General features: G+C 43.5%; 1 protein-coding gene across 5 annotated transcripts in view; it reads left to right on the top strand.

Moving 5' to 3' along the window:
* The window catches only part of LOC106602853 (F-box only protein 40), a 62,353-nt gene that overhangs the window by 17,529 nt on the left and 19,348 nt on the right, over nt 1-25,476 (top strand). For 2 of the 5 annotated variants that reach the window (XM_082974378.1, XM_045716822.2), the window contains 7 exons: nt 3,887-4,538; nt 4,639-5,177; nt 5,411-5,593; nt 6,180-6,421; nt 6,601-6,732; nt 6,915-7,263; nt 7,432-7,515. In XM_082974378.1, coding sequence (XP_082830504.1) covers nt 4,037-4,538; nt 4,639-5,177; nt 5,411-5,593; nt 6,180-6,421; nt 6,601-6,732; nt 6,915-7,263; nt 7,432-7,515 — 2,031 coding nt within the window. In that variant the 5' untranslated portion in view covers nt 3,887-4,036. Of the gene's footprint in view, nt 1-2,396; nt 3,338-3,480; nt 3,523-3,886; nt 4,539-4,638; nt 5,178-5,410; nt 5,594-6,179; nt 6,422-6,600; nt 6,733-6,914; nt 7,264-7,431; nt 23,530-25,476 lie in introns of those variants that run through there. The other 3 variants (XM_082974377.1, XM_082974376.1, XM_014195788.3) reach the window with 3 other exon arrangements.

The raw sequence follows: 25,476 nt of genomic DNA, 5'->3' as shown, positions 1-25,476 counted from the left end.
CCGGCCTTGGCTGCTTCTCCTGGTCTCAAAGGGCAAAGTGGGAGGAGTGTGTGGAGTCCCCATGGTTGTTGTCCACAATGCTCGAGGGGTACCGACTCCAATTCTGGTGCAGGCCCCATCCTTCAGGGGCCTTCGTGTCACCACGGTGGCCGACCCCCAGAAGAAAACCCTGCGCCTGGAGTTTGCCTCACTCCTGGACAAGGGTGAAATCCGTAGGATTGAGAGATCAGAACGTCTAGGTGGGTTCTACTCAAAAAGAGAAGGGTTTCGTCCGATTCTGGGCCTCCGCAACCTCAATAGGTACTTAAAGGTACTGAGGTTCCACATACTGTCCTCAACCCGCGTGTTGCAGGCCGTGTCCAGGGACCAGTGGTTTGTGACGCTTGGCCTGAGGGATGTGTATTTCCATGTTCCTGTTCACCCAGCTCATTGGCAGTACCTCCAATTTGCTTTCGAAGGGAGGGCTCATGAATTTATGGTTCTTCCCTTCAGCCTCTCCTTGGAACCCCGCACTTTCACAAAGTCCATGGGCACTGTCCTGGCACCTCTCACGTCCATGGGGGTTGTTGATCCTCAATTACCTGGACGATTGGCTGATTTGTGCCCCAACCAGGACCCAGGTCCTGTCAGACAGAGACATGCTCCTGACCCACATCGGCAGGCTGGGAATTACTGTAAACGACAAGAAGAGTCGTCTGACGCCCACCCAGAGGGTGGCCTTCATTGGCATGGAACTGGACTCAGTCCTCATGAGAGCATGCCTGCCCACCAGAAGGGTTCAGGCGATCTTGTCTGGCCTCGACCACTTTTGGCAGGGGCGGATGGTATCTGTCCTAACTTACCTGTTGGGCTTGCTGACAGTGGCCTTGTTGTTGATTCACCTAGGCCTGCTCCATCTCTGGCCTCTTCAGCGGTGGCTCAACTCCCACCGGCTGCCCCGGAAGCACCACCATCCCCACCAGCTGCGGGTGACCGCACAGTGCTTCAGGGCATTGTTGAGGTGGCACTGTCACTCCTTTCTCTCATGTGGGGTGGAGATGCTGAGGATGTGCCGCGGGAGCTGGTCAGCACAGACGCCTCCCAGTTTGGCTGGAGGGGTGTGACCAAGGGCATGTCAGCCAGCGGCTGTTGACCACCCCCTTATTGCAGAAGGCACATCAACACACTAGAGCTCCGAACTGTACTGCTGGCCCTGCAGTCTGAGCTTCCACATCTGAAGGGAAGACATGTTCTGGTGAGAATGGACAACACCATAGTAATGGCTTACATCAACCATCAGGGTGGACTGAGGTCGCACCACCGCCATCTTATGGCACGGGAGCTCCTTCTCTGGGCTCAGGGACATCTAGCATCTCTACGTACCTGGCATCCTGAATGTGGCAGTGGATATGCTCTCGAGGGAGGGCCCGCCACCTTGGGACTGGAGCCCACATCCCCAGGTGGTGCAGCACCAGTGGGACAAGTTCGAGAAGGTGCAGGTGGACCTGTTTGCCTCCCTGGACAAATCACACTGCCCCCTGTGGTACTCCATGTCAGAGTCACCAGGGCCTCTAGTCTTGGATGCTCTGGGTCACGATTGGCCAGGGCTGTAGCTTACGCATTCCCCCTGGTCCTGTGCTGGAAAGTACCAGGTTGGTAGAGCATCGTCTGCTTCTGGTGGCCAAATTCTGACCCAGACGACCCTGGTTCAGCCTTCTCCTGTTGCTGTTGTCTGGGACACTTTGGCAACTTTCCCTGAGACCGGACCTGCTGTCTCAGGCTGAGGGAACTCTGTGGCATCCGAGGCCGCACCGCCTCAGTCTGTGTGCTTGGCCACTGAATGTCACCAATGGTCCATGTTAAGAGGGTGTAATGAACACCATGTAGATGGCAAGGGCACCGGCTACAACCGCGGCATACCAGTTGCGCTGGCTGTTGTTCTGCTCTTGGTGCACTGGTATTGAGGTTGTGCCCGAGTCATGCGGGGTGCAGTATGTCCTCCAATACCTGCAGTCTCACTTGGATGAGGGCTTGACAGCCTCTACACTGAGAGGGTATTTGGCCACTATATCTGCCTGCCATGTGGGGTGGATGGGCAGGCCAGTGGGGCGCCATCCCTTGGTCTCCAGGTTTATGAAGGAGGTTCGTCGCCTGCGTCCAGCTAGGACCCACTCAATGGTGATCTGGGATCTGAATGTGGTCTTGGCAGCTTTGGCAAAGCCCCATTTCGAACAGTTGGAGTCAGCCTCCCTGAAACACCTCTCTATGAAGGTGGCTTTCTTGGTAGTGTTTGCTTCCATGAAGAGGGTGGGTGAGCTCCATGCTCTTTCGGTAAGTTCTGAGTGCTACCGGATGGACCCCCGGGGGGGGGGGGGGGGGGGGGGGGGGGGGGGTGTGTGTATCTCTCCGCCCCAACCCTTCATTCCTCCCAAAGCTTCTGTCAGATAAGCATGTGAACGTCCCTTTTATCCTGTCTGCTTATGACTCCCCGGCATTGATTCCCCGGCACAGTCTGGGCCTCCCTCTGGCATGCTGTGTCCTGTGAGGGCACTGGCTGCCTATGTGGAGTTGACACGGTCAGTGAGAACAACAGACCAGCTCTTTGTCTGCTATGGTGAGAGAGTCCTGGGGGCTGGGCTATCAAAGGACTGTGCCGGGACCCCCCTTCCACATTGACGGCCCCTGCGTCTCGGTTCCACGCTGGGACTTTGCCGCTGGCTGGCCCTCTAGCACCGACTAATCTGGTACGGGTATACCAATATATTGGAGTGATCCAGTATAGTGAAACATAACGAAGGTTACGTATGCAACCACGGTTAAGTGAGCTATTTGGATCACTCCAATCCTCTACGGTGCTAGAGGCACTTCAAAAATGATGTAGAGAACGTGTGTACACGGGAGTAAATCTGTAAATGCTCACCTCGATTGTATCCCTCTGCCGCAGAGTGATACCAATATATTGGAGAGATCCAAGTAGCTCACATAACCATGGTTACATACGTAACCTTCGGTCATTCCTTAAGCCTTAGTCCCACCCAGTTGACTACTTTAAAATGGTGGAAGTCCTCAATGGCAATGTCTATGCAAAAACAGGTTATTTCCAAGTAGGGATCAATATCGCTATGGTTCCTCACAAGTTTCTCCCTATCACTCAGTCGCACTGGTTGGTTGAATAACTGAGTTCTCAACTGACCCAGGGTCAGCCCTTGTCTGGTAACCAGAGCATGTTTTTGAACAAGCTGTGTAGCATTTCTCAGTCAGCACGTTGGCCTATTTATAGCACTAACACATGATCTTCAGAAGGGACAGATACCATGCAGTAGTACTGTAGCGGCACAAGGGAAATGGCTTACTTCAGGTAATGTTGAGACTATGGACAACAAGACAGTTGTGTAACAATTGTTTCTATGGTTTGAAACCTTTAAACTTTTTAGTTTTACATTATATTATAAGGTTAAGTATAAAGTCAAGGTTGCATTCAAAATGTCTTTCTGTTTAAAGGGATTTGAGTTGAACAATGTTGAACTGAAGAATAAGAACATGGTATGTTTTATTTTATTTAAATTGAAGCTTACTTTATGGCATGTTAAAGTAAAAACCACAATACAACCAAATTGAACAACATTTCTCAATGTTTTCATTGAATTGATTTCGTCATTATGTTTTTGTGGGGAATGTGTACTATAGAGCTTCTGTGAAACAGTTGATGCTGTTTCCCTATAAAAATAGTTAACCATGTCTAGCTCACAAGACTTTAGATGCGTGTTTACAATTCATGTTTCGTGTACAAGTGGAGACTATGCCATCCCATGACTTTAATATGTGAGAGGTGAAGTAGTTTTGACTGTGTTCTCTTCCTCTCACACTTTCTTTCATTCTCTCTCTCTTTCCATCCTTCTTCCATCAGAGACGTCATTCCCTTTCCTCTCGTCCACCCCGTCCTGCCGGTCATCGCCACTGTGACAGCTGCTACAGCCGGCGGTGTAAGGCCCCCGTGGTGATCTCCGTGTCTTGTGTGCTCATCCCCTGCCGCCTTTTGTGTGGAGCCCTGTTCCACATGTGCAAAGAGGGGGAGCATGCGCTCCTCTGCCCCAATGAGAAGGTGCCATGCCTCAACGCCGCCTTCGGCTGTCCAATCATCATGCCCCGTTCCTGGCAGGCGGGCCACCTGCAGGTCTGTCCCGCCAGTGTGGTGTGCTGCTCAATGGAGTGGATCCGCTGGCCAGCCGATGAAGCCTACGCAAACACACACCTCGACGTCCACGCACCCACACACACCCTGCATGAGAACCTGCTGAAGGAGCAGAAGGCAGGAGAACAGTTGGACCTGGCCATGGCCCTGGATGATCAGAGACACCTGTACGCCCGTATGAAGATGAAGACTCTCTACCCAGAGATGATAGAGAAGGTGGAGGGAGAGGAAGAGGAGAAGAAAGAAGATAAGAAAAAGGAGAAGACAGAAGACTGGGCCACAGTGCATCTAAGAAATGGGGCCTCCACCCTCTGTACGGGTGCTGATGATGGGTGGAGTGAAGATAGGCCATATCATATCCTATCTGGTAACTGGATTTTCTGGACAAATCCAAAATGTTATTTGAACTTTGTTATAAATTACAATAACTTGTTATTCTTCATTATTACCCTCTCTCTCCACGCCAGGCGTTCCAGAAACAGCAGTGACAGACCTTTCAGACTTTTCTTTGGAGAAGGAGGAGGGAGATGTGGGTGTGGAGGAACCAGGGGGAGACATCAGCTCTGACAGATACAACAGGTATGAGAGGATGTTCAATATGGATAAAGGAGGCTGTAATGTGGACAGCAAAAACAGCCGGGGCAGAGCAGGGAAGGAGTGGAACCATTGGATGGAGTTGGAGCAGCAGTCGTGCAGAGAGAAGAAGGAGAGAAGAGATGCAGAAGGGTTGATGGGCGCTCTGCAAGCTCCAGAAGCTCCAGGGGGACCAAGGGGGACCGAGGCCAACCGTAATGCCACAGGGATTACAGGTATGGCCCCGTGGCAGGACGGGGTCCTGCAGCGCATGGCCAAGGAGGTCACCCCTCAGGAATTCAACATGTACCTGGTGCACCACGGACGCATGCTGCTCACCTTTGGCCAGATGGATGCCTGCACACCACGGGAAAAAGACTTTGTCTATGGAAACATAGAGCCCATCCCTGTTCAGTCACTGTACTCCTTCAAGGTAAGGGTGGAAGGTAGGGTGGAAGGTAGAAGTGAGGCCTGCATAGACTTCACACACAATGTAAAAAATAAGGGCAAGCAGAAACTTGATGCAGTTTTGTTTATTTTTTTCTCTCTAAGGCATATGCATGTTCACGTACACACAGATACAAACACTTACATACACAAATCTCTGTAAAGTAATGTCATGTAGTCATGTTACTGTATGTGTTATCAATCATTGTTCCCCTGCAGGTTCCTGTCAGCTACCGTGAGAAGCAGCGTAGTGTCCACTACTATGACGCATCAGCCCGTGCTGAGAGTACCTGGGCCTGTGTGGATACGTCTGACCTGGGGGCATTAAAGGAGTCCTGGTGGACGGACGAGGCTGACAGCACACTACTGGGATACGCAGAGAGAGAGGTCATGGGGCATCAGGTAAGTTATAGCTATCAGAATAGCACAGCAGGTTAAAATAAGTGCAAGTGCTAGGTGCAATAAAATGCTGAACAAAAAAGAGCATACGTTTCACAGCTATCAGAACAGAAATACAATACGTACATCCATAACACATAAAGATATTATAGCGATGTTAACCCAACACTTGGCTACTTTATCAAGTGGTTTGGATCTGTTGGTGTAACAGCTAAGGTGTTGGGTTGACAAGCTAGTCCCGGGTTCCATCCCCTGTTGGGAGTAACCCCTAATAAACAATTGATGGAGATTTTTTTTAATTTATTTTATTTTACCTTTATTTAACTAGGCAAGTCAGTTAAGAACAAATTCTTATGTTCTTTGACAGCCTAGGAACAGTGGGTTAACTGCCTTGTTCAGGGGCAGAACGACAGATTTGTACCTTGTCATCTCTCGGATTCAAACTTGCAACCTTTCGGTCACTAGTCCAACGCTCTACCCACTAGGCTACGCTGCCGCCCCATTTCTTGCTATCGCTGCCCAGATAAGGTTCTTGGAGCTGTTCTTGAGCGAGCTGAGATGTCTTTCTCTCTGTCTTCCTGGTTCTAAGATCAGTGAGGAGCGTGGACAGGACGGGCTTTATGTGGACATGGGGATGCAGACCCACTCCTTCAAGACGGCACCGTTCAGACGAGACACGACGTTAGCAGACCTGACAAGGGACAGGCCTCTGAAGCTCAGCCTCCAGCTGCATGCGGACAGCACCTCCAGCCGACACAACAAGGCTAGCTCCGCCTTCACCTTCCTCTGTGGACACTCCTTCCAACGAAGGGAATTCCCCAAACACTTCAGGTATCCCAAAAACGTCAGGTACCCCAAACACTTCCAATGCAAAGAGTTCCCCAAACACTTCAGGTACCTGGGCCCCTGTGATGTCATGTAGCCTTGAGTAGTTGCCCTGATATGGCTGTATAGCCTCCATTGTAATGGTTTCCACACAACTAAAATGAAACATTGTTATAATTATTCAGGAACGTGCACACAGACATTCAGACATGTGCTAGTGGCTGGTTTGAGCAGAGGTGTCCCCTGGCCTACCTGGGCTGCACCTACAGCCAGAGAAGGTTAGAGCCTTTCAAACAACCTGCCACGGTCACCTACAAGTAAGAACCATTCAACTAACTACTCACAACTCATGCTCTGATTGTGGAAGAACTAGTGTTTGTATATAGTTCAGTAGTTGTATTTACAGTCATTCAGTACATCCCCTCCAATTGCAAATGTTTTTTGGAGAGGTGTTTTCATTACCATACCCTAATCCTGGCCTCTGACCCTTTACCTACAGCCAGGAACTGAGCATCTTCAACCTCCGACCCACCATCCCAGCTTCTCAAGGGGAGGGACCAGAGCCCCTTAAACCCTCCAAGTCCCAGTCTGCTCCAGAACCTGTCCCAACCCCCAGGAGGAGGCGGTTGAGGGGAGAAGGGGACTGCGATTCTCTGAGTGCTTTGCCATCCGAGGTGCTGTGCCACATGGCCAGCTTCCTGGACAGCCTGTCCCTGTCCCAACTAGCCCTTGTGTCCCGCCTCATGAGAGAGGTGTGTTCCTCTCTGCTGCAGGACAGGGGGATGGTGTCCCTCCTCTGGGAAAAGAAGACCTACAAGTCTGGTGTGGCCAAATGGAAGGCCAAAACGGTAAGAGCACCGGAGTTTACAATGACAACAGTCTGTCGAGTAAGTTAAATGCAGTGAAATGGAAACGTAACCCCCTTCTGTGTCTTGTCACATTTCCCATGTTCTCCTCTCTCTCCCTGCCTACCCTCTCCTCTCTTTCCTTTCCTCTCATCTTGTATCGCTCCCCAGGTGTGGGAGTTCAGTCATCTGTTCTCTACAGTAGATTTGTGGCGTTTTATAGACAACGTGCCGTCCATGTCGGAGCACTTGAAGGTTTGTCCCTACTACCAGACCTGGGTACCACCCCAGCCGGTGGCCCTGCCCAGCATGAGTCACCTACAGGGGGGAACACAGGAGCAGGACAACCAGCAGAGACAGAGCCTGGTTGCTCAGTTCATGGGCAACAGATAGCAGGGAGAAATAGTATTCTGATCCTACCTGACAGCCAGTGCTGGCTGGTGGCACTTCAAATCTGAGGATGGCTGACAATAATGGCTGGAATGGAATAAACGGAATGGTTTCCATGTGTTTGATACAATTCCATCAACTCCATTCAAGCCATTATTATGAGCCAGCCTCCCCTCACCCGTCTCCTCTGCTGACAGTCCGCCCTTGAAGCATGAATAGAACAAATAGAACAAACTATGTGCCAGACATTTTCAGTTACAGAGAATTCAGTTAAAAAGTGTGTGTTTATTACTAAAACCTTTATTACTAAAAGGTTACTTGCTATCTCACAGTTGGATTTACCAGAATCTCGAAGCAGCTCGAAGAACTAATCACACACGTCTGTAGGAGACAGACAGGTTGAGTGACGAATGAGGGACCTCCCCTCATATTAAAGAGCCATTTGCTTAATCTCTGATCATTCTCGAGCATGCCGAACTTCCTCACACTCTTGCAAGTAGGGGAATGTGGTGAGATATCTCACTCATAATATCAGAGAACTGGGGTAATGCAAGTAACCTTAAGTTATTTTTCAATTATTAGTTTCAATATCTCACAAAAGCCACAATCTCCAAGGTGAGACAATTGTATTGCCGCTGACCTTATGTATAAAGGCAGGGTTGGATAAGAAGGTAACATGGGCAAACTGTAGGCACGAATGGTGAACTGACAGTGCATCTAGTTCACTCACTCACTTTGCCAACATAAGGGCACCAGTGAAGCAGTCTTAAAGGGGGCTTATTTTCATCATGTCTGAGGCATTTATAGGAGAGTGTGATGTGTTTCACACATAATTGCCCAAGAGGAAGGCAGGTCAGGGCTTAGCGCAATGAATGATACACCCTATGATGGCTTTCGGTGATTGATGTTGGGGGGGGGGGGGGGTCTAAAAATACATGTAGTCCTGCTTTGTGGCATTTAGTGAAGGCTCTATGTTATACTGATCAAACTACAGGTTTTTGTGAGTGTCGATATGGTTGTACTTGTTTGATAGAGCAATTGGATGTCTTTCAGCGATGTTCCATTGGTGGGTTCATTGCTAAATATACAAGCAAATACATTTTTTCCAGTCTCTGAAAGACTACAACTTGCATTGGGCGGTGCATCATGCTGTAGCCCCCGTCCCTCCCCCAAGGCGGGCTGTTTTAAAAAGGAGATGGACACTTACAACAATCCTTTGGGCAAAACTGAAAGAACTGACCAGATGCAATCAATAAAATTTCAAATAAATGTATTTATAAAGCCCTTTTTACATCAGCCGATGTCACAAAGTGCTATACAGAAACCCAGCCTAAAACCCCAAACAGCAAGCAATGCAGATGTAGAAGTACGGTGGCTCATAACAAGTTAGTAGGCGCCAGTCTAACTAGCTAGCCAACTCCAGCCATGTGCTAACATTTGCTGGTAAACTAAGATTTAAGTGGCTGGTTGTAACATTGTAGCTTGCTATTTAGTAGCTATCCACACCTACAACTAAAAAGAGAAGAGGTTTTACAATCAAGATACAAAAGATCTCCAATTGTTGATCTCTATTAGACTGTCTAGCCAAGCATACCTAACATGGATATTTCAATATTGTTAGCTTGCTGTTAGCTAACTAGCATCACTAAATTGGCAGCAAGATTGATTGCCAGCCTAGACGGGTTGAGAACCAATTAATCAACCATAGACGATTTATATAGTTGAAGTCGGAAGTTTACATAGACCTTAGCCAAATACATTTAAACTCAGTTTTTCACAATTTCTGACATTTAATCCTAGTACAAATTCCCTGTCGTAGGTCAGTTAGGATCATCACTTTATTTTAAGAATGTGAAATGTCAGAATAATAGTAGAGAGAATGATTTATCTCAGATTTTATTTCTTTCATCACATTCCCAGTGGGTCAGAAGTTTCCATACACTCAATTAGTATTTGGTAGTATCGCCTTTACATTGTTTAACTTGGGTAAAACGTTTTGGGTTGCCTTCCACAAGCTTCCCACAATAAGTTGGGTGAATTTTGGCCCATTACTCCTGACAGAGCTGGTGTTACTGAGTCAGGTTTGTAGGCCTCCTTGCTCGCACAGGCTTTTTCAGTTCAGCCCACACATTTTCTATAGGATTGAGGTCAGGGCTTTGTGGTGGCCACTCCAATACCTTGACTTTGTTGTCCTTAAGCCATTTTGCAACAACTTTGGAAGTATGCTTGTGGTCATTGTCCATTTGGAAGACCCATTTGCGACCAAGCTTTAACTTCCTGACTGAGATGTTGCTTCAATAAATCCACATACTTTTCCGCCCTCATGATGCCATCTATTTTGTGAAGTGCACCAGTCCCTCCTGCAGCAAAGCACCCCCACAATATGATGCTGCCACCCCCGTGCTTCACGGTTGGGATGGTGTTCTTCAGCTTGCAAGCCTCCCCCTTTTTCCTCCAAACATAACAATGGTCATTATGGCCAAAAAGTTCTATTTTTGTTTCATCAGACCAGAGGACATTTCTCCAAAAAGTACGATCTTTGTCCCCATGTGCAGTTGCAAACCATAGTCTGGCTTTTTTATGGCGGTTTTGAAGCGGTGGCTTCTTCCTTGGTGAGCGGCCTTTCAGGTTATGTCAACATAGGACTCGTTTTACTGTGGATATAGATACTTTTGTACCTGTTTCCTACAGCAACTTCACAAGGTCCTTTGCTGTTGTTCTGGGATTGATTTGCACTTTTCGCACCAAAGTACGTTCATCTCTAGGAGACAGAATGCATCTCTTTCCTGAGCGGTATGACGGCTGCGTGGTCCCATGTTGTTTATACTTGCGTACTATTGTTTGTACAGATGAACGTGGTACCGTCAGGCATTTGGAAATTGCTCCCAAGGATGAACCAGAATTGTGGAGGTCTGCAATTTTGTTTCTGAGGTCTTGGCTGATTTCTTTAGATTTTCCCATGATGTCAAGCAAAGAGGCACTGAGTTTGAAGGTAGGCCTTGAAATACCTCCACAATACACCTCCAATTGACTGAAATTATGTTAATTAGCCTATCAGAAGCTTCTAAAGCCGTGACATAATTTTCTGGAATTTTCCAAACTGTTTAAAGGCACAGTCAACTCAGTGTATATAAACTTCTGACCCACTGGATTTGTGATACAGTGAATCATAAGTGAAATAATCTGTCTGTAAACAATTGTTGGAAAAATGACTTCTGTCATGCACAAAGTAGATGTCCTAACCAACTTGTCAAAACTATAGTTTCTTAACAAGAAATTTGTGGAGTGGTTTAAAAACGAGTTATAATGACTCCAACCTAAGTGTATGTAAACTTCCGACTTCAACTGTACATATTCATCATTGCTACCAACACACAAACAGAGAATGAGTTAGCTATAGCCCCCCCAAAAAATTATGCAGACAAGGGGGAAATAAATGGCTATTTGGTAACATTAGCTAGCTTACGTTAGCTAACGTCAGTCAAAGATAGACCGAACAAACAAACATGTTTTGTCTGATGATGGTAGCTACCAGTCTAACAGTGACTACCATGGCACAGGTGACATGGATTGACTATGTGTATATCAAAAGATAGCTAAATGATTTAGCTGATGGCTTTCAGAGTTCAGGACTGTAACGTTAGCTAGCTAGGTAACTTACCCAGCTAGGATCGCAAGCTAGGTAACTTTTGTTGTGAAGGAAAAAAGTCAGCCGTCGTCGAAATGGATTCCCCATCAGTTCAGCGTTAAAATCCCTCTGATAAGCTTTGGTCACTGCATCATTCTTGGTAGCCGCAAACCACTGGCAGAATCGGGGTGAATCTCTGGTAGGTAGAATGGTGAAAGTTAACAAATGTTCGCGCTTGTTTGTAATTAGCACAAAGGCCCAGAACACCACATGGGCATGATGACACAAATTTGTGAATATCAAACGTTTTCAAAAACACCTTGTCTGAGATTACTGTTTTGGTTGTTCAAGGTAAACAACGGCATTATTCAAGTTTGTGGCTTCGCCCCCTCTACCTAGTGGGTGGTATCAGCATTCGCTCTGAATGCCGGACTTTATGGTTCACTATGAGCAGACGAATACACAGGGAGTCAAAACCTTCCGATTCTACCAGTCAAATGAAAATGTGCTAGTTCTAGCTTGTATCTTGGATAATTGTGATGTTTATGATAAAAACGTAATGTTCTTAATGTAGTAATGACTATGTGCCGTGGCAGAGCCAGGGTGAAATTCCCCTTTAAAGGAGACATATTTCATCTTTACGCTTTCCAACGGCTCAAAAGGCTGCTGTGAAATCGCCTCAAGCACAATAGACAAATCCACTTGTTTCCATACAGTGAGCGTGCATAAGGAGCCCTAGCACTCTGGATAGTCTCAATGATTCTGAGAGGCAGGCCTGTCGTATCCAGATTTAACCTCTCACGGGCCAGACCCAGAGGGCCAAGGTGTCGGGCAGAGGGTGGATAATCTCTCCTTTCGCTTGGTTCGCTTGCATGACAGGAGTTGCCAAAGCTCATTGCACAGCAGGAGAGCTATCCAGAGCTTGCCATGCCATCAAGGGGCTACCAAGATGAGGGCTGAGGGGAGGAAAAGTGTAAAGCAATACCCTCAGTCAAGGGTGTGCCAGCACACCCACCCCAGTAGTGTGAAGAAGAACAGGCAGTGACCATATTACCTCAACCGACCATATGTGACACGATTGAGGAAACTAGGCGTATGTTGCAAGTTACGGCTTCACAGGAAAGCTGTTTGAACATAAAAAATATTATTTTTCATCAAAATGCGTTTTTTTTTTGCCAGAAATGCCTTCTCGAACATGTGAACTTTCATGTGCCTTAATATCAAACTTGTATGCCATCTGTAAATACAAATAAAATGGTTAAATTATGCGCCAAGTTGGTTTAGCCACAAAAGAAGTGAGCAACGTTCCTGCTAGCCATGATTGGCTGAGATAATGAGTGGGCTGGACATGCCGAGAGATGAGTTTGGATTGGTCTACAATATAGCATGCGTCTGTCTACTGGAGCTGGTCAGTATGTTTAGGTAATCATGTCAAACACTGCTTTAAAAAAATGATTGTGTAGTAAAACTGCATGAATCTAATGTCAAGTTAAAGTGTACTGTTAGCTAACGTTACAGTGAGGGAAAAATTATTTGATCCCTTGCTGATTTTGTACGTTTGCCCACTGACGAAGAAATGATCAGTCTATAATTTTAATGGTAGGTTTATTTGAACAGTGAGAGACAGAATAACAACAAAAATGCAGAAAAACAGATGTCAAAAATGTTATAAATTGATTTGCATTTTAATGAGGGAAATACGTTTTTCCCCCCCTCTCAATCAGAAAGATTTCTGGCTCCCAGATGTCTTTTATACAGGTAACGAGCTTAGATTAGGAGCGCACTCTTAAAGGGAGTGCTCCTAATCTCAGTTTGTTACCTGTATAAAAGACACCTGTCCACAGAAGCAATCAATCAATCAGATTCCAAACTCTCCACCATGGCCAAGACCAAAGAGCTATCCAAGGATGTCAGGGACAAGATTGTAGACCTACACAAGGCTGGAATGGGCTACAAGACCATCGGCAAGCAGCTTGGTGAGAAGGTGACAACAGTTGGTGCGATTATTCGCAAATGGAAGAAACACAAAAGAACTGTCAATCTCCCTCGGCCTGGGGCTCCATGCAAGATCTCACCTCGTGGAGTTGCAATGATCATGAGAACGGTGAGGAATCAGCCCAGAACTACACGGGAGGATCTTGTCAATGATCTCAAGGCAGCTGGGACCATAGTCACCAAGAAAACAATTGGTAACACACTACGCCGTGAAGCACTGAAATCCTGCAGTCCCCGTGTTTGGAGGAGGAATGCTGCCTATGACCCCAAGAACACCATCCCCACCGTCAAACATGGAGGTGGAAACATTATGCTTTGGGGGTGTTTTTCTGCTATGGGGACAGGACAACTTCACCGCATCAAAAGGACGATGGACGGGGCCATGTACCGCCAAATCTTGGGTGAGAACCTCCTTCCCTCAGCCAGGGCATTGAAAATAGGTCATGGATGGGTATTCCAGAATGACAATGACCCAAAACACACGGCCAAGGCAACAAAGGAGTGGCTGAAGAAGAAGCACATTATGGTCCTGGAGTGGCCTAGCCAGTCTCCAGACCTTAATCCCATAGAAAATCTGTGGAGGGAGCTGAAGGTTCGAGTTGCCAAACGTCAGCCTCGAAACCTTAATGACTTGGAGAAGATCTGCAAACAGGAGTGGGACAAAATCCCTCCTGAGATGTTTGCAAACTGGTGGCCAAGTACCAGAAATGCCTGACCTCTGTGATTGCCAACAAGGGTTTTGCCACCAAGTACTAAGTCATGTTTTGCAGAGGGGTCAAATACTTATTTCCCTCATTAAAATGCAAATCAATTTATTACATTTTTGATATGCGTTTTACTTGATTTCTTTGTTATTCTGTCTCTCACTGTTGAAATAAGCCTACCATTAAAATTATAGACTGATCATTTCTTTGTCAGTGGGCAAATGTACAAAATCAGCAGGGGATCAAATACTTTTTTCCCTCACTGTATGTGTATGCTCTCCACTTCTGGAGGACCGAGTTTTGAAATCAGTGGAATTCGAGTATGATAGCTAAGGAGATGGAGAAAACACCAGTCTCGATTACATCGTCAAACTAAGGCAACCATGCATGACATCAGACAGGAGACGCGTCCAACCATGATGTATACTGGTAGATGTTCAGATATTACATGCTTCTAATTTTGACAGAAAGTGGTTTCATTTCAACTGTACTGTTAGCTAGCTAACGTTAGCTGGCTGGGTCGATAGCTAACTTTATGTGTGTGATCTTATTCTTCGTATCTCAGATACATTTGCATGACTAGTTATAGCCATAGAACCTGGTTGGTTAGCTACATGCAGATTCATGCAGGGTAGTAACGTCATGAGTTGTGATTATGGTCCATTGTTTAGCTAGCTAGCTAGCTAGCTACATGTCTTAACAAAAGACTACACTCTAATTTTGTATTTTTATTTCAAGTTAAAGTGTGCTGTTAGCTGGCTGGCTCGCTAACTAACGTCGTTACGTCATGCGCTGGGATTCATTGTTTACCTATCTAGTTATGTTTCATAACAAAAGACTCTCGTCTAAGTGTGCCAGAGCACAGAATAATTGATGCATTTTTGAACGCTCAACATCCGTTGAATATGTCCGGTGTCAGTAAACGTCGTCAACAAAGCGTAATTCTATTAATGCCAGCAGCACAGTTACAGTCACTAACGCTCTGGATAACATGAAAAAAGCCTAACCAGCTCTGCTAAGGTGAGTAAAATGGTTAGAGTGGGGTGTTGTCTCATTATGTGTCTGGAAGTCAACTTTCAAAGCAGAATTACTTTCCCATTGTTTCCTCAATTTTACAAGAGAGCCCTGTATAGATTGCAATAACAACTACATAATAAAACAACATACACATGTGTATAAAACAATATTATTCAGCACACAATAAACCAAAATAAACATCTTTAATAAAAGCAATCACATTCAACTACATAGAGGTCCTCAGTCAATCATTTAAACTGCCTGAGTGACATCAGCACATCTAACTCAATACAGAATAGCCGCAAATCGTTTGGAGAAAATATCCTTTCTAATTAATTCAGCTTTGTTCAATTGTATTCTTCATACTATAAAATAATATAAAATAATGTCATGGAATTCTAAGCAAATCTTGTCTACTAAATTAACTACCCCTCCCGAGTGGCACAGCAGTCTAAGACACTGCATCTCAGTGCTAGAGGTGTCACTACAGACACTGGTTCGTTCCCGGGCTGTATCACAACCGGCCGTGATCAGGAGTCTCATAGGGCGGCGCACAATTGGCCCAGCATTGTCCGTGTTAGGGAAGGGTTTGGCTGGGGTAGGCCATCATTGTAAGTAAGTATTTGTTCTTAAATGACTTAAATAAAATAAACAAAGTGTAGCCCACAGCCATATGGCATAGCCATATCAGGACCTAACATAAGGACAACTCAGAGTATGCTATTATATTCTTCATATCATGTTTCTTTAGACTTGTCTAAAATAAATAATGGATGTATTGTGATGGTGTAGGCTATGGATGTATTAGACTTTTTAAAATGTAGATGTTCCAAAGGTCTGCATCAGTGGGTTGTGTGGAAGCCAGGAACTGCTAGATTTGTTTATGTTAATTAATGGTCAATTACCATGAGACCGACAGTTATTTGCTTGACAATCACCAGCTGACAAAATTTCGTGACCTTCACAGCCCTACCTGGGACATGAGTCGCGCATAGTGCATAGTGGCAGTAGGTGTGCTCTGCTCCACAGAATAATCCTGACAAATAACCTGTGTAACCGCATGGAGCGAGTGCCATCCTGGCCGTTGATGTACGCCACCACAATCGTATTGTCCGTTTTGATCAAGACCTGACAATTCCAAAGGGAGGGTCGAAAGTGTCTCAGAGCAAGAAACACTGTCAGCAATTTGAGTTAGTTTATTTGACGAAAGCGGTGTTGTGGGTTCCACATAGGGCTCTTCACAGGTCCAAAAATTTGGACCTGTTCCAAAATGGACAAGTGGCTTTCCCACCCGATAGGCATAAATTACTTTTAAAAAAACAGATCATTAGCATTATATAAGCATTATATTGTTCGATTAAAGGAGTAACTCTGGTAGACTTTAAACATTTTTCCTCACCACAAGCACATCTGTAGGAGTCGGTGCGTACTGCCCATACTGCAGCATTAAATTACATTTATTTATTTTCTCGGCCTCCTTGGTTTTTCCTTTTCATGGTTTGAATGCGAGCAACATAGTACTTCTATTATATCGTGACAAACACAACAGTACTGTTGGTACTTAATTTGGTCAAAGAAAATTGCTCCACAGAATTAAACAAAATACTTTGCATATTAAAAGAACTGGTTGAAACCTTTACAAATGTTTTAACAGGTTATATTGCAGCAATTACCAGCAAAGGCAAATGCCTACTGTACCCAATCATTTACATAAATACTTCAATAGGCTAATGATATTTGCTTTACAACAGGCATACTTACAACATTTCTTAAACTAAATACGGAGCACAAAATTAAAAAGACAAAACATTTAACAGAATGAAACAAAACACATTGAGCATATTTAAAGAACAGGTTTAGATAAATAAATATGCCTACAATAATAATAATAATAATAATATACAATAAATTAAAGAAAAAAAATTGCATCAAACCTGAATAGCGAGTTGCACACAGTCCATTTGGCCAAACCAAAGTTCTTCTCACTTTGTCCACTACAATATTCAAACTTATCCCCATGGACATTCCCCTTACCGGCTTCTTTTCACTATACTCTTTCTCCACTAACTTTCGTTTTACTTCAATGAAAAATACCTCCGTCTAAGCATTCAGCAATAGCCTAGGCTAAGCCAAGGTTCTCTCTCTCTCTCCTCAGCAGCAGGTGCACGTGAAGTTAGTGGCCGGTACAAGTTTGAGCTGGACCTACTATACGTTTTATTTACTGTCAATTGACTGACGCAGATACAGTGCCTTCATAAAGTTTTCACACCCCGTGACTTTTCCCATATTGTGTTGTTACAAAGTGGGATTAAAATTGATTTAATTGTCATTTTTGTCAACAATCTACACAAAATACTCTGTAATGTCAAAGTGGAAGACAAGTTCTAAAATTTAAAACAATATGTTTATATGTAAAATGAAACACTAATATATCTTGATTAGAGAAGTATTCAACACCCTGGGTCAATACATGTTAGAATCATCTTTGGCAGCGATTACAGCTGTGAGTCTTTTGGGGGTAAATCTCTCTAAGAGCTTTGCATACTTGGACTGTACAATTTTTGCATATTCTTTTTTTCTCCAAATTATTCAAGCTCAAGTTGCTTGTTGATCATCGCTAAACAGCCATTTTCAAGTCTTGCTATATATTTTCAAGCCAGTTTAAGTCAAAACTCTGTAACTAGACCATTCAGGAACATTCAATGTCATCTTAGTAATTGGCCTTTTGTTTTAGGTTATTGTCCTGCTGAAGGTGAATTTGTCTCCCAGTATCTGTTGGAAAGCAGACTGAACCAGGTTTTCCACTAGGATTTTGCCTTTGCTTAGCTCTATTCCATTTATTTTTATCCACCCCCAAAAAATCCCAAGTCCTTGCTGATGACCAACATACCCATAACATGACGCAGCCACCACGATGCTTGAAATATGAAGAGTGGTATTCAGAGATGTGTGTTTTTGGATTTGTCTCATACATAATGCTTTGTATTCAGGACAAAAAGTTAATTTCTTTGCTAAGTTGTTTGCAGTTTTACTTTAGTGCTATTACAAACAGAATGCATGTTTTTGAATATTTTTATTCTGTACAGGCTTTCTTGTTTTCACTCTATCATTTAGGTTAGTATTGTGGAGTAACTACAATGCTGTTGATCCATCCTCAGTTTTCTCCTATCACAGCAGTTAAAATCTGTAACTGTTTTATAGTCACCATTGACCCCATGGTGAAATCCCTGAGCGGTTTCCTTCCTCTCCGGCAACTGTGTTAGGAAGGATGCCTGCATCTTTCTACTGACTGGGTGTATACCATCCAAAGTGTAATTGATAAATTCACCATAGTCGAAGGGATATTCTGTCCTACCAACAGGTGCCCTTTGTGAGGCATTGGAAAACCTCCCTGGTCTTTGTGGTTGAATCTGTGTTTGAAATTCACTGCTCGACTGAGGGACCTTACAGATATTTGTATGTGTGGGGTACAGAGATGAGGTGGTCATTCAAAAATCATGTTAAACACTATTATTGTACACAGAGTGAATCCATGCAACTATTATTTGACTTACTAAGCACATTTTTAGTCCAGATCTTAGTGCCTTGCAAAATTAGTTTTTCCTATTTTGTTGCATTACAACCTGTAATTTAAATGGATTTTTATTTGGATTTCATGTAATGGACATACACAAAATAGTCCAAATTGGTGAAGTGAAATAAAAAAAAAACTTGTTTTAAAAAATTATCAAAACTGAAAAGTGTTGCGTGCATTTGTATTCACACCCTTTGCTATCAAGCCCCTAAATAAGATCTGGTGCAACCAATACCTTCAGAAGTCACATAATTAGTTAAATAAAGTCCACCTGTGTGCAATCTGTGTCACCTGATCTCAGTATATATACACCTGTTCTGAAAGGCCCCAGAGTCTGCAACACCACTAAGCAAGGGGCGCCACCAAGCAAGTGGCACCATGAAGATCAAGGAGCTCTCCAAACAGGTCAGGGACAAAGTTGTGAAGAAGTACAGATCAGGGTTGAGTTATAAAAAATATCAGAAACTTTGAACATCTCACAGAGTACCATTAAATCCATTATTAAAAAATTGAAAGAATATGGCACCACAACAAACCTGACAAGAGAGGTTTATGGTACCCGCCCACCAAAACTCACGGACCAGGCAAAGAGGGCATTAATCAGAGAGGCAACAAAGAGACCAAAGTTAACCCTGAAGGAGCTGCAAAGCTCCACAGCGGAGATTGGAGTATCTGTCCATAGGACCACTTTAAGCCGTACACTCCACAGAACTGGAATTTACGGAAGAGTGGCCATAAAAAAGCCATTGCTTAAAGAAAAAAATTATCCACCATGTTTGGTGTTCGCCAAAAGGCATGTGGGAGACTCCCCAAACATATGGAAGAAGGTACTCTGGTCAGATGAGACTAAAATTGAGCTTTTCGGCCGTCAAGGAAACTGCAAACCCAACACCTCTCATCACCCCGAGAACACCATTCCATCCCAGCATCATGCTGTGGGGATGTTTTTCATCTCAGGGACTGGGAAACTGGTCAGAATTTAAGGAATGATGGATAGGGCTAAATACAGGGAAATTCTTGAGGGAAACCTGTTTGTCTTCCAGAGATTTGAGACTGGGACGGAGGTTCACCTTCCAGCAGGACAATGACCTTAAGCGTACTGCTAAAGCAACGCTCAAGTGGTTTTAGGGGAAACATTTAAATGTCTTGGAATGGCCCAGTCAAAGCCCAGACCTCAATCCAATTGAGAATCTGTGGTATGACTTAAAGATTGCTGTACACCAGTGGAACCCATCCAACTTGAAGGAGCTGGAGCAGTTTTGCTTTGAAGAATGGGAAAAAATCCCAGTGGCTAGATGTGCCAAGCTTATAGAGACATACCCCAAGAGACTTGCAGCTGTAATTGCTGCAAAAGTTGGCTCTACAAAGTATTGACTTTGTGGGGTGAATAGTTATGCACGCTCAAGTTCAGTTTTTTTGTCTTATTTCTTGTTTGTTTCATAATAAAACATATTTTGCATCTTCAAAGTGGTAGGCATGTTGTGTAAATCAAATGATACAAACCCTCAAAAAATCTATTTTAATTCCAGGTTGTAAGGCAACAAAATAGAAAAAATGCCAAGGGGGGTGAATACTTTCGCAAGGCACTGTATTTGGCTTGCCATAACAAAGGGGTTGAATACTTAAAAGATATTTCAGCTTTTCATTTTTAATTAATTTGTAAAAATATCTAAAAACATAATTCAACTTTGACATTATGGGGTATTGTGTGTCGGCCAGTGACACACTATCAATTTAATACATTTAAATTCAGGCTGTAACAGAACATAATGTGGAAAAAAAATCAAGGGGTGTGAATCCTTTTGAAGGCACTGTAACAAGCTTGAGCAGTTTTCATCACCTCACACATTAAACACGCCCAAACAAAGGTGATTCTAACATGTATTGACCCAGGGTGTTGAATACTTCTCTAATCAAGATATATTAGTGTTTAATTTTTCATATATATATATATATATATTTTTTTTAAATGTTAGAACTTGTCTTCCACTTTGACATTAGAGTATTTTGTGTAGATCGTTGACAAAAATGACAATTAAATCAATTTTAATCCCACTTTGTAACACAACAAAATATGGGAAAAGTCACAGGGTGTGAATACTTTCTGAAGGTACTGTAACAAGCTTGTGCAGTTCTCATCACCTCACACATTAAACGTGTCCAATCGGTGTGTAAATACATTTTAGTTGCACATATGAGACCTGTGGTAATTATATCAGACCCAACCCAAAGTACTAATTTAGGACCAGGATCTCAGAATTTCGGGTCTGTTAGACCCGTGAAGACCCCTAGTTCCACACTCCGTTTATTGCATTGCTCTAATGATCTGCACCCCAGTTCGAGAGTGATGCATCTGGCATCACCACTTTTCTTGTTGCCACTATCCCTAGGGGAGTAACAAGAACGAAGATTGAGGTGCTCTTCCAGTGACAGAGAGCCAAGAGATATGCGGAGGTCACATTTATATGAAGATTGAGGTGACGCCGTGTACACAGACGCTGGGCAAACATCCATTGCTGGAAGTCTCTCATCCTCTGTAGTCCGAGGTACTACTGAGATGGTGGATGCCATCAACCCCGGCACTCTGAGGCACATCCTGAATGTGACCGAGCGCTCCCTGTGAAACAGGTAGAGGCACTGTCGAAAAGATGCGATGCGGTCGCCCGAGAGTGTTGCCTGATAAGAGAGAATCAGGCATTACGCCTAGGTATTCCATCAAAGATGACCTATTATATTGACAAAATAGTCAATTGACTGCTTTAACAATGGAAATGCATGCTCCCAAAGATGGAAGGCAGGCAGGAAGAGGCGAGATCAGTTGGGACCGATCTAGCCAATGAGAGGGCAGATACATCTGTGAACAACAGGCACAAGTCCGATATAAAGTAATGCTACTTGCTTATATTAATGCATTCGTAACAACATTACAAAACTTCTATTTGGTCAAATAAGCCTCACTTAGCAAATTAGCAATAACATTTTTTGTTTACCAAATTCAACACTCTCTCATTGACCTCAATACAAAAATTATTTTCATGTACAGATGTTGGGTGGAGTAAAATAAAACCTTTTGCTTCACCTCTTCCTCTCGGATTCTATTCTCTGTGATTAATCTTGAACCCTAGCTCGGAGAGGTGGGTTACTAGAGAATTCATGTCTCATACTGCTTGCTCCCGTGATGGGGAGCAAAGCAGGTAATCCTCTATGCAGGTGGAGACTCTCAGCGACTTGTTTTGTTTGGGGAGCTTGTGCTAGCCCGAACGGAACAGCGAGGTATTTATAGGCTGTGCGTTGAAAAGCAAACATTAGAAGCCTCCTGTGTGCTGTCAGCATGCTTATGTGAAAATAAACGTCCTGCAGGTCGACTGTTGTGATCCAGTTGCCTCAACGAATAGAGCGAGACAACACGATGAACATAAGCATACGGAACGTGAAATTCTTCAGATAGTAGCCCATGGGTCGGTAGTCTCTCGCTCACCCTTTGGTGGCGATGGAGCTAGTCATTTTTATTGTATTTTTGCTATGTGTTGGTAGCAAACGGCTGGATACAGGAAATACTTTTTTTAATTGAAAAGGGCAGTGTTGACACACTGGAACATGGAGACAGTGCTTGGTGGCAACTGACAATTAGTCTTCCTACCCCTGCTGCTTCAACTAGAGCCAGGGGGAGAGCCGTAGCACGTTAGGCACTTGGGGGTAGAGTCGATTCCCTCCTTCTTCCTTGACAGCGAACACATGAGAATGGGTCACAGCACAAGGAAGGGTTTTAGGAGCACAGGTGCTGTACTGTGCTCCACCCGATAGGTGGCAGGCCAGAACATGGGGTGAACTGCTGACTGCCCTTCTGCCGCAGGGGTCGTACCCATAGATCGAGCACCCCTTCTTCCCTCCAAGGGAATCAAATAAGTGGACCTTGATGCGGCTGCAGTGAAGGACCGTTTTCCCCACTGTCGGCCACTGTTTAGTGATTTCAAACTATAAGGTCAATGCCTGCTGCGTCGCTGTGTGGTCAGTGCCCTGGTGCCATCGAATTGCCCTCTCCCTGCCACGTTGGGCTGCCCTGCCAGCAGAAAAATCCCTACAATGGACGCATGACTGGGGGTCGTCAAGCGTTGCTTCCACTTCAAGATCCAAGCACACGACACACAAGGGATGCATGTCCTTGCCTGATATGGTTGCCCCGCATGGACACGCATGTGCTGGTTGGGGCTCCCTCATTCGCCACTCGACCTGTCTGTCTCCGACAGACGTGTGTGATTGGTTCTTCGAGATGCTTAGAGATTGTAACGAATCCCGCTGTGAGATATTGAAACTATTGATTGAAAGAGAACCAACACATTTCAAACAGATAGCCTGCTGTGCACATTATACTCTGTTGCTCAGCATTGTGAACTGTTGCCAATTTAGATTTCTTGAAGATTTATTCCTCAAAGATGTATTTCTCCATCATGTGATATAGAAAAGGTATAATTTGGATTTATAATATACATTGCGTTATGACGGGTGGATGACAGTCAATTATTGTGCACTGTTAAAATTAAGGGATTTTTAACACCAAACTAGTGGCAATTGAGTTGCCACCAACGTGAAGGAGACAAAACCTTAACTTTGCTGGAGTATTTAAACACATCCTCCTGAGATGTTTTGAAATATTTATTGGTGTGTTGAAACACCACTTAATCAAGTGTTGTGCAACACCTTGCCAGGGACTGAGAGCACTACTGGAAATGGTTGAAAATAGTGTTTTGGTGTTGAAGAGTTCTGTTCAGTGGAGAATTAGATCTCTTCTTCTGCAGCATTTAAATGTTGAACATTGATTTATGCATCTGATCATTTGCCGGTTTAACCCATTTTGTCAGGCATTGTTGAGCAGTGTTCAATCCACCAGCAGTAACTAGCTGTTTTACAGCAAACATTGCAGGATAGTGTATTTGTCTCTAACATTAAAAGTTGGAAATGTGGGAATGGGTCGTCTCATCATTGAATGTCATTTTTCCTGTAGGTTTTTATATCCGCTCATCATGATCCATTGTTCATCATGATCCATTACACCGCATGGCACAACAATAAGCTGATTAAAACTGAAACAGAAGTATACTTTTCTTTCTTCAGCCGTGCATACAACATTGTGTATAATAATCATAAAACCCACAATCCTCTTAAAACAGAGTCATGTGGCAAGATAGGAAGTGCAAGGAGATTAAAACCAGACTTCCAATGAGTTCAATCACTCAATTTTCTGACTTTGGTCATCCTCATAAATGAGACTTACACTTCGGGAAACATGTTAAGTTGGATTTATTCTTAAATTTGTAGGTAAAATGAAAATAACAAATCTTATCAAATGACTTGCATTCATTTTTAAATATATGTTAAAAAATTGTAAATAATGACTACTTCTCAGAAAAAAGAGGGAAACAAGGTTGTCCACTATCAGTATATCTATTTATTATGGCCATCGAAATGTTAGCTATTAAAATTATATCCAACAATAATATCAAGGGGCAAAAAATCCAGGGCTTAAAAACAAAAGGTGTCATTGTACGCTGACGACTCATGTTTTCTTTAAAATCTGTAATATGGATCCCTGCATAGCCTCATGGAGGATTTAGATAATTTGTCCAACCTCTCTGAATTACAACCGAACTATGATAAGTGTACCGTATTATGTATTGGTTCACAAAAAAATATAACTTTTACATTACCGTGTAGTTTATCAATAATAATGTTCTGACGGTGGACATACTCAGTATTCATATCCCAAAAGAAAGCAAAGATCTCACTACAATACATTTTAACAGAAAGTTATCAAAATAGATACAATGCTACCATGGAAAGGAAAAATCACCCTGATTAATTATTTAGTCATATCCCAGTTTACAATTTTTTTTTTATGGCCCTGCCTACACCGGACGACTTGTTTAAAAAAATACTTTTTTTAAAATCCGATTTTATTTGCAACTGCAAGTCAGAAAAAATGTAATGGGCCTATTAATATAATTCATATGAATTAATTATTAAATATTAAAGCATTGAACCTCTCACTAAAGTTGTACTTAAATCTGAACTGGTTTTCCAGCAGATTAGTAAGAATGGCTCACTTTGTGTTCAAAAACAGCCTTTTTCCCTTTATTCAGATTACAACCTCTCCCTTTCGGTTATTTGAAAATGAAATCTCCAGAATATCGACATTTTTAAAACAAGCCATAGAAATCTGGTTGCAATTTCAGTTTAATCCACCAGAAAATACAGAACGAATATTATGGTAAAAAAAAAAAAATGGTATCATATTTGTTAATGATATAATAAATAGGACTGTTGGAGTTGTCACACATGCAGCAAAAAATATATATGGAAATATCTGCTCTATCCAAAATTACAACCAACTGATTGCAGCATTACCGCAAAAATGAAAGAAGCATGGGAGAAGGTAAGGAACTTGTCTGTCGGCCCAACATACTACCATCCTAGCTCTGCAGATTTTGCTGTGAAGAGACAGAATCATTAGATCACTTGTTTTGGTACTGACCATATGTAGCTTTTTTTGGTCGCAGGTTCAGGAAAGGCTAAAGAATTGCAACATTTACCTGGAGCTAACTCTGCAAATAGCACTGCTGGGTGACCTGAACAGCCATAATCAATTGATCAATAATATAATACTAATCTAAAAATGTTCATCTTTAATTTACAATCTGTAGGAACTATGAGAATAGAAGGGTTCGGAACTTTTGTGAAACATTACAGCACAGTTGAAAAATATATAGCAATTAGAGATAGATGGGAGGGGTTGAGGGTAGATGAAGGGTGGTACTAAAAACAAATAAAAAGCTATGTCAAATATACTGTGTATGCATGTTTAAGATGGAAGTAGAAGCCTAAGTATTGTTGTCCATTAGTTTACTCCAATT

The sequence above is a fragment of the Salmo salar genome, chromosome 04, assembly GCF_965601325.2.
Source record: "Salmo salar chromosome 04, fSalSal1, whole genome shotgun sequence".
Classification (NCBI taxonomy): Eukaryota; Metazoa; Chordata; class Actinopteri; order Salmoniformes; family Salmonidae; genus Salmo; species Salmo salar.
This window is presented reverse-complemented; position numbering and strand designations above follow the sequence as displayed.